Genomic DNA, 9,704 nt, shown 5'->3' with positions numbered 1-9,704 from the left:
CCTTATCTAAAAGAATATATGTTAGTTGGATATAAATAAAAAGGGGCAAATATACATTTTGGTACTTAATCTTGTCTTTAAAGTTTAAATTAGTACTTAGGTACCTGAAGTTGATTTTTTTATTTAACTTGGTATTTGAACTTGGCTTCACGTTTCAAATTAGTTCATATAGCTAAGTACTAAATTGGACAAAAAAGCCAAGTCCAAGTACCAAATTGAACCAAGAAGCCAAGTTCATGTACCTAATTGGACCAAAATAAACGTTAGACACTAAATTGAGCCTTAAGCCAAGTTCAAGTACCTAATTGGACAAAAGAAAATCATTAGATAACAATTTGAATCGTAAGCCAAGTTCAGGTACCAAAATGTAAAATTACCCAAATAAAAATATAAATAGTAGCCTGGATTACCCTTTCACAAAATTAAATTAAATATTTTTTTAATAAAATTTACTGGAAGAAAAAAAAAAAGAAAAAAGAATCATTTCACTTTTTCAGAAGAAAGAATTGAAAGGAGAATCCAATCTAAGTATCCACCCAATAAAAGAATTTCTTTTTTTATTCCTCTTTGACTGGGACCAAAAATAGCAAAAATGCTGTTCGTCAGACATCCAATAAATTTTTTTGTTTGTTAATTTGTTTATTATTATGTTTAAAAGAAAAGTGAGGGAATTTTCGAGAGAGAAATGTTGGCAATGGAGAAGGATGTTGATCCAAAGCTTAGGGTTCAAGGAACCAATAATAATAAGGTTGATGATGAGAAAAATTGTAATAGTTCTTCCAATGGTGGAGCTTCCAACAATATTCTGAAATCTAAAAGCTTTTCATTTAGAGCTCCTCAGGAGAATTTCAGTATTGAGGATTTTGAATTAGGCAAGATCTATGGCGTTGGTTCCTATTCAAAGGTTAGCTTTTTAACGTTTCATTTTTGTTTTGGATTTCTGGGTTTTTTTTATAAAAAATTTATGTTTGATTATTCATTTATATTTGTATGTTCTAGCTTTATAAATTAGATGGGCAGTGATGATTCATTGATTTGTGATGAATTGTGTGTCTTTTAGATAACTTTTAGCTTATCTTTGTGAATTATGTGGATTTTGAATTTTCCTAGTGATATAAGATGTTTGAATAGAAAGACATTCAATCTCCTTAGTCTCCAAAAAATTTGATGCAAAGGAAAGAAAATTTAACATTTATTTTTCTTCATGTTTATTCTTTCTTTCTGAAGATGCTTGATATTTAGGCTATGCTTGGTGTATATATGTTGCTTCAAATCTTAATTTTCTCTTTAAGCACTTGTGATCAAAACTCATGTCCAACATGTTTACGAGGATTTGATCTTCCTCCAATTATGTGGGAAATGAAAAATTTCACATATCCGTCTCGGACACATATTTGAATCTCGTACTCTTACCGAGTTAAAGTAACATAGCTTGGTATAAAGTTGGGTGGAAAATATTTTATTGTCTAATGGATTCAGCTTCACCTACCATTGGAACACATGCCTTTGTGGCTCCCAGTGTCAGCTTTTCCCTCCATTGTTTGATCAAACTTTTATAGGTTGCTGTCTTTTTGTTTCTAGATCTTACATATAACAGAAATCCTCGGTTGGATAGGAAAAACCAGCGGTTTCCTGAGGATAACACATTGTTATCATAAACCATTGGGTTCATTTTTGTGGTGTTCATCTGTTTGACCTTTTTGTTATTTTGTTTTTCCACCCTCTGAGAAGCTAAAGGACTTACAAATACCTTTTTGATCATATTACAAAACACTAGTGATTGTTTCTTTTATTAGTAACTTCTATGAAATTTTGAGATTGTCAGGATAAACTGAAGTACATGTTTCAACTTTTTGAACATTTTCTATAGTGTCCTAGAGATAGTATGGTTGGTTAAAGAACTGCCTTATCATAAAGATGAGCAGAGATGATTCAGATAGTAATTTTTTAAAAAATGTTTCGTGTTACACCTTTACAATCATTACATGAAATTATGTTCCTAAGAAAACTACAATTTGTACAAAGATCTCACATCGATGTGGCACCTCAATATCTGCTCTTTGTTACTTGGGCTATAGTATCTATTCCAAGGGTTTGGCTGTTTGTCCATTAAAGTAGTAGCTGCTGCTTGATATGTTAGTTAAGTATATATACATATATATATATATATATATTGGTTGGCTTTGCAGATAAATAAGCATCCTTTCTTTTAGTCAAGAGTTTTAGATGATTCAGAACATAGACCTGGGCACATTCATCATTATCACCTTTTTTGTTTTGGTTTTGTTTAAGTAATGTTTTCAAAGTTTTATGGTAAATATCTATTGAATTATTTTCTTAATATATGTTCATTTTCCATGTTGCTTGCTTTTTTCCTCATGTGAGCTTCATATTCACGTTGGTTTGTTCTGAATACGATTTTGATGTTGTCTTCAGGTTGTACGGGCAAAGAAGAAAGATACCGGAACGGTGTATGCATTGAAAATCATGGACAAAAAGTTCATCACCAAAGAAAACAAAACAGCTTACGTAAAGTTGGAACGGATTGTGCTCGATCAACTGGACCATTCCGGTGTTGTGCGGCTATATTTTACATTTCAAGATACTTTTTCCCTGTGTAGGTATTCTTGGCTGTATCAATTAACAGTAGTTGTGCATACTTGTTTGGTTAGTTTTTACAATGACTTTTCTCCCTTGATTTCCAGTTCATTCAGTTTTTGTCTTCATTTAATGTTTCTTTCTTTGATTATTTTGTGAAGACATGGCACTTGAATCATGTGAAGGTGGAGAGCTTTTTGACCAAATAACAAGAGTAAGTTATTCTTAGCATGCAGTTGATTCAGACATAAAAAAGGGTTCCTTGTTTCAACTTTTTTCTGGTAGACTATGATTGAGTTGTTTGATATAGAATTGGTGGCTCCTTGAATTATTATTGAACTCATCATTCATTGTATATTTTCTTCAGATTTCCTGTCAAATTAATCTGGAATAGTCATGTATATTTCTTTATGGATGATCATAAATTTTCTTGAATATCGCTGTTGAAGCTTTTTAAAATTCATTCCATAATGTTGCAAATGCCTTAAAGCCCTTAGTTTTAAAGTATAGATTTCTGGATTGTTCTTGAGCTTGAACTTCATTGTTGTGATTTAGTGATTTGCACCTATCTCTGCTAGTTTATTCATGTTCAGTGTCCACTATCTGGTTACATTTCATGCAGAAAGGTCGTTTATCAGAGGATGAAGCTCGTTTTTATACTGCAGAGCTTGTAGATGCTCTTGAATACATACATGGCATGGGATTGATACATAGAGATATTAAGGTATTTCCCAAGCATGTCTGTTTTGTTACATCAACATTTGAGATATGCTAAATGCTTTTTTTATGGCAGCCAGAGAATTTGCTACTCACCAAAGACGGCCATCTTAAGGTGGCAGACTTTGGTAGTGTAAAGCCACTGCAAGATAGCCGAATTACAGTCCTTCCCAATGCAGCCTCAGGTAAAGTCCTCGTCATAACAGATTGAAGAAACAAACACCTGTTTCTTTGTATTCTTGAATGTTAAACACTAAGCTTGTTTCTGATGCCTTATCCAGATGATAAAGCATGCACTTTTGTGGGGACGGCTGCATATGTTCCTCCCGAAGTCCTTAACTCTTCTCCAGCAACTTTCGGGTTAGTGATCTTCAGTCACTTTATGAATTAGTCTCACAATCTAGACTAAAACCGTCATACATTAAACCCCATTACAACTAATTGAACTTTGTTTTCTTTAACATTTTGCTTCCCCCTTACTCCCATTCCACATCCATTTTCCCTTTTTCTCCCTATGTTGATTTGAGTCTTCATTTTTATTGAAGAAACAGTGTTCGACATGGGTATGGGGATTTGACGATGACCCTTCAAGGGTCCTCAGAAAAAGGGGAAAGCTTAGAACAAACTGAACATTACCTGTATCTGAACAAACTGAACATTACCTGTATCTGACTATACTCAAGCCTAAGTAACACTGTTTTACCCGACCATTTGGTTTTCGAAATAATGCAAGTGTAGGTACTTGCGATTTAGGTTGGTCATTTTTCTTGATCTCGATAAATTGTTGTTTATAGGATAACTAGTTTGTTCTTTTTAACATATTCAAACAGAAATGACATCTGGGCACTTGGCTGCACCTTGTACCAAATGCTTTCAGGGACTTCTCCATTTAAAGATTCAAGTGAATGGCTTATATTTCAAAGAATTATAGCCAGAGATATAAGATTTCCGAATTATTTTTCTGAAGAAGCCAGAGACCTTATCGATCGCTTAATGGTAGGCTACAATCTTATGCAAGTTTTAATTTGGTTTCTGCTATGCATCCATAACCTTGTATTCATAGGACTTCTAAATTTGAAGTTCTTTCTTCGTTATCTATTTATGTTATTATTCGGAGAACTTAGAAACTGCATAGATTTCAATATGCATGGGGTTCTCTGCAATGGGGATGGAAATCAACTTATGGTTTTTTAAGATAATGAGAAATTTGCCTTTCAAATTGCTTTAGACACTTATTCTGCCATTTATCTTTAGTTGTCATAATATTTTGGTGGAATCTCAGTGCAAATATTTTTGTTAGCTGACGTTATTAGGGGTCTCTGAAGTGCTCTGCATTTGACTTCACTACTAGGTGGATCTTTGAATCAAAAAATTGAAAATAATCCAGAATCTGAAAGAGTTGATGCATGTATTTGAGTCTATTATTCTGCAGGCATTCCAACTAATGTGTTTGTTATGAACCTATTGTGGTGTCTCCCCACCTCTGCCACTAAACAGGCTTTTCTTGGTTGGCAAATATGCAAAGAGGACATGATCATATTATGGTTAAATATGATGCAGTCCCAAATTTTCCTCGTAATTTACGTGAAACTTTATATTTGTTTAATTTGTTTGAAGGGTTGTTATAGTTGGAGAGTGTTTCATTTCTCTTCTTCTCTTGCTTCTTTGTCCGATCTTTTAGCTACTTCCTCTTTTGCTCATATTCTCCTCTTATCTCTATTCTGCATCTTTCAAATGAGGTATCATGGCAAATTCATAGGCCATAATCTTGAAGTTCAAAGACAAATTGCTTTTCCTTTGGTTTCTTTTTTGGAACAGGGTCAAAGTCATGCTCATCCAACATTATCATGATAAATCCTTCTATCTCATGCATGATTTTGATTTATGAGTGTAAAAACTGTAGCCCTAGAATTGTAATGCTAATCTGATGCAGGATATCGATCCCAGTAGGCGAGCAGGTGCTGGACCCGATGGTTATGCTGCAGTCAAGAGTCATCCTTTCTTTAAGGGAGTTGACTGGAGTAATGTAAGAGCAGAAACCCCTCCGAAGCTTGCATTAAAGACAGGGGTATGATATCATGCATGCTTCCAACCATTATTTATGGGGAATTTGACTTCCGTTTGCATCTTGTCTTTTGCAAATTCTAAAATATTGTCATTATCTTTTTTTATTTATTTCAGGCTCATTCAAGTGATGGTGATGATCATAGTGATTCTTCACAGAATTCAACCCACCTCCAAAATGGTTCAGGTAGACAAAATGATGGACCATTGTCAGCTGAATCATCTGGCCATATAACTAGATTGGCCTCAATTGACTCCTTTGACTCGAAATGGTAGTTTCTAATGTCTTGCTATTTTTTCAGCATGTGTTCTTAGATTTCGTTGAAAGGACATAGACATTTGCTTGCAAGCTCGTCCACTTGTGGACTTGCAGAACCTATTAACATTTAGTAACATCATCAAGTCATTTTTATCGACCTAACTGTTCATTAGTTCATCCATTTTCGCCACTTATGGAAAATATTATAGATAGAGCACAATCAGTTCACCATGAACCATTATCTTGAAGATAGTTGTGTTACATACTGATTTTGTAGTTTGTAATCTGAGTATTATGGTTTTTGTCCTTTCTTTTCGATGCACCAGATTGTGGCTGACTGAATTAAACTTGTTTGATGACTTACATTGTGTTAATAGGCAACAATTTTTGGAACCGGGAGAATCTGTTCTTATGATCTCAATGGTGAAGAAACTACAGAAGTTATCGAGCAAGAAGGTGCAACTTATCCTCACCAACAAGCCGAAATTGATTTATGTAAATCCTTCGAAATTGGTCGTAAAAGGGAATATTATTTGGTCTGACAATTCTAGTGACCTCAGCGTCCAGGTCATAAGTCCATCACACTTCAAAATTTGCACGGTAAGTCCGTGCAAATCTCAAAATAGGATAGAAATGAATTCCTCAAATTTACATTCTCCCTAGTCCTTCGTGTTCCTTTTGCTTCTTATATGCCAGTGACAAAGAAAAATTCAAACCTACATTCTACTTTACTCATGCTTTTGATGCGTTCTTCTTTTGTGTTTTCAGGCAAAAAAGGTATTGTCATTCGATGATGTGAAACAAAGAGCATGGCAGTGGAAAAAAGCTATCGAGGGCCTTCAAAACCAGTGAAGTGATTTTATTCGTTGTCATGAAGCACATTCTTCGGACATTCTGATATTATTAACTCAAGAGCCGTTTAAACAATCGATATCTTGAAGAAATCGTTTATGCCATGAAAACGGCTCGAGACTTTTTTGATTCAACAGCTGTTTTCTGGTGTAGGCTGCTCTTTCGGTTCAGCTTTCATCCACTCTTTTGTGGAATTAGGTATATATGTATGCATGTAGGTTATAAGGGTTTTCCTACATGTTTCAAGCTTGTCTGATATGAATTTACAGTCTAAAATATGATTTTGATAGGAAAAAAAGCAAGAAAAAAGAAGAGGTGATTTTGCTGTTAAATTACAGTTTTCAATTGAAAGTAGATGTTTCAAAGTCATTAATGAAAAATATTTTCATGAAATAGTTCTTTGAGAATTAATTTATGGTGGAATTATAATTGAATGAATTTTATTGATATAATTGTATTTATTGTGCAACTTTTTAACTAATCCGATATTTTTACTATATTGATCTAAAATACTGTTTTATTAATATACTGAATGGTTCAAAGTTTTTTAGATAAAATGAAAGGTGGTTTTTACATTATGTAAATAGTAAATTCTTTTAATTTACTTCCAGCTTAAAATGCATAATTTACATAAATAAAATATAAAATATGATGTTAAATTGTTAAAACATTTATCCTACAAAAATATGAAAATATATAAAATTAAAGTTTAATTGTACAACGTTATCTTCATTATTACTATTTAGTTAAAAATCTGAAATAAATTTTTTTTGAATAAAACCCGAAATAATTTAAAGATACGAAGAATCGAAATTTTGGCAGACCAATAAATTAAATTAATTGAGAATTAAGTTAGAACCGGATCAAACTATTAATATTTAATGGTGATTATGATTTTATTTAATGTTTTTGAACAAATTGAACTGAAATTTAATTATTTATTTGATTCGTAAAATTAATTTGCAGCAAACTAATGTGAAGTATAGTCAACATTCTCTATAATACCTTTACTTGTCTGCCTAGATTTTGCCTGTTATAGAGAGATGATTGTTACACACCTATAACAAGATGCTATTATAAAGAGATAATCATTGTAAGCTTATCACAAAATTGATATCATGATTTTTCATCAAATAAAGAAAGTGAAAATTATGTTAAAAAAGAAAGAAAGCGAGAATTAATTCAACAAAATTAAAAGACGTATAGCATATGCATGTGTTAATGCTTTTATGCATATCTTATTGTATATTCTTTCACATAATTAGTTATAAAGTTCATAAATCTAACAAGTTCATAAATCTAACAAGTTCAATTAATCAATATGAGTTATCAAATAAAATTAATTAATTTATCACCAGTTTCTAAATTCAAGCAAGTAATTTATAAGTTTACGATGTTTCAAATTCATAATAGAATATTTAATTAGGAAGTTTAATAGTTTATTGAATTGATATCTTTAATTCCACTCATTGAAAATTATTTTCATTTAATAAAATATGATTAATAGATTGCTTCACGTAAAATTTAATTATTTTGTTGAAATAATATTTTAGTTATCATTTTCATTTAATAAATGATAATTAATAGTATTGCTTATATGAAAATTATAATTTTACTTAAAAATTTAGACCATGTGTTATAGAGAACTAAATTAAAAATGTATTTCATAACTATAGATGTTGTTATAAGTGAAACGTTGTTATAAAAGGTTAAAATAAAATATAAAAAATCAGTTATTCTAAGAACTTGGTTGTTTTAGCGAATTACTGTTATAGCAGGTGGATGTTATAGAGAAGACTGAATGTAATTTGAATTGGCCAACAAAAAATATTTGAAGACGATTATCTCAATCTAGGATTAGGGCTTACAGAACACTTACCAAGACCATTAATGAAAATTGAACTCAAAACATTCATTATCGCATTAGTCTTTTGCAAGAAAATTAAGTATTACGGTAACAACTTTTAATATGCAAAAAAAGAAATTCTAAAAGGGAAAGCTATCTCAAAAGGAAGTTAATTAAATTCTATGCCTTCTAAGTAAGCTTACAATATATATATATAGAGCGAGAGACAGGGAGAGAGAAATAACTGCATTCTTCATCGTATTAATTTTCAGCTAGGTCATTCAAATATTTTCTTCTGATGTTCTTGAGCATGGAAAGAACGTTCTCCATATCAGTTCTATCTTCAGGAAATTCAGCCGAACAATCTAAAGCCAATTTCATAATTGAGGATATACAATTTGCTTTAACGACAAAGTATTTATCATCTTCTTGCACTAAACCAGAATCTCCTACCCCAATTATTCCATTACCTAGTGATGTTTTCACCCAATGCTTCATGCTCATTTTTCCAGCAAAAATTTCATCTGTCGGCTTTTTTCTTGTGAAAGTTTCCATTAATAAAATACCATAACTATAGACATCACTTTTCATAGAAATAATTCCCGCTGATCCATACTTTACATTTCAAACATATAATTAAATTAATAATGATGATATGATGCAATTAGAGATTAATTTAATATCAATAAAAAATATTAAAATGTCACAAAAAAAAAAAAAACAAAAAAACAAATAGAAGTCAAAACATCACCTGGTGCCATATAGCCAATGGTGGCAAGCGTCATTGTTTGCTTCATGGAATCTCCTTCTCCTAATAATTTGGCAATCCCAAAATCTCCCACATGAGCAATCATGTCTTTGTCTAGTAAGACGTTACTTGGTTTTAGGTCGCAATGGATTAAAGGAGTCGAATATCCCGAGTGGAGGTATTCTAATGCCGATGCAACATCTATCATTATGTTGATTCTTTGTAGAATATCCAAGAAATGATTGTTAGAGTATAAACATTTCTCAAGGTTTCCATTTGGCATGAGTTCAAGCACCAGGGCTTTGAAATCAGTAGTAGAACAACAAGTAATGACCTTGACAAGATTACGATGAATGATCTTACTCATCACTTCGCATTCGACGTCGAAACTCTTAAACGCTCCCTCTATTTGCAAATTAAAAACTTTTATTGCAACTTCGGTCTCATCAAAAAGTATTCCCTTGTATACAGTGCCGAAACTTCCCGAACCAATCATGTTTCCTCCGCTAAATCCATCGGTCGCTTTCGATAACTGATCATACGAAATTCTTTTCCATTCCTTCAAAGGAAATGAATCTTCTATCGTAGTGGAATTTGTACTCTTCCTCTTCTTCTTCAAT

The 9,704-nt window shown here is 32.2% G+C and overlaps 2 protein-coding genes across 2 annotated transcripts; one reads left to right on the top strand and one right to left on the bottom strand.

The window, feature by feature from the left end:
• Positions 1 to 303: 303 nt before the first annotated feature.
• Positions 304 to 6,924, top strand: LOC108472405 (3-phosphoinositide-dependent protein kinase 2). The gene is made up of 11 exons (XM_017773914.2): positions 304 to 904; positions 2,437 to 2,617; positions 2,760 to 2,812; positions 3,221 to 3,322; positions 3,392 to 3,500; positions 3,597 to 3,675; positions 4,146 to 4,311; positions 5,249 to 5,383; positions 5,497 to 5,651; positions 6,016 to 6,238; positions 6,407 to 6,924. Exons 1-11 carry the CDS (start codon positions 686 to 688, stop codon positions 6,488 to 6,490), a joined length of 1,506 nt encoding a protein of 501 aa, XP_017629403.1. The 5' UTR covers positions 304 to 685; the 3' UTR covers positions 6,491 to 6,924.
• Positions 6,925 to 8,597: 1,673 nt separating this feature from the next.
• LOC108471838 (receptor kinase-like protein Xa21) lies at positions 8,598 to 9,628 on the bottom strand. Its single transcript, XM_053027530.1, has 2 exons — positions 9,088 to 9,628; positions 8,598 to 8,770 (listed from the first exon to the last, which is right to left on the bottom strand). The coding sequence occupies exons 1-2, from the start codon at positions 9,578 to 9,580 to the stop codon at positions 8,598 to 8,600; spliced, it is 666 nt and encodes a 221-aa protein (XP_052883490.1). The 5' UTR covers positions 9,581 to 9,628.
• Positions 9,629 to 9,704: the final 76 nt, after the last annotated feature.

This window comes from Gossypium arboreum, chromosome 5, assembly GCF_025698485.1.
Source record: "Gossypium arboreum isolate Shixiya-1 chromosome 5, ASM2569848v2, whole genome shotgun sequence".
NCBI classification, from domain to species: Eukaryota; Viridiplantae; Streptophyta; class Magnoliopsida; order Malvales; family Malvaceae; genus Gossypium; species Gossypium arboreum.
This window is presented reverse-complemented; position numbering and strand designations above follow the sequence as displayed.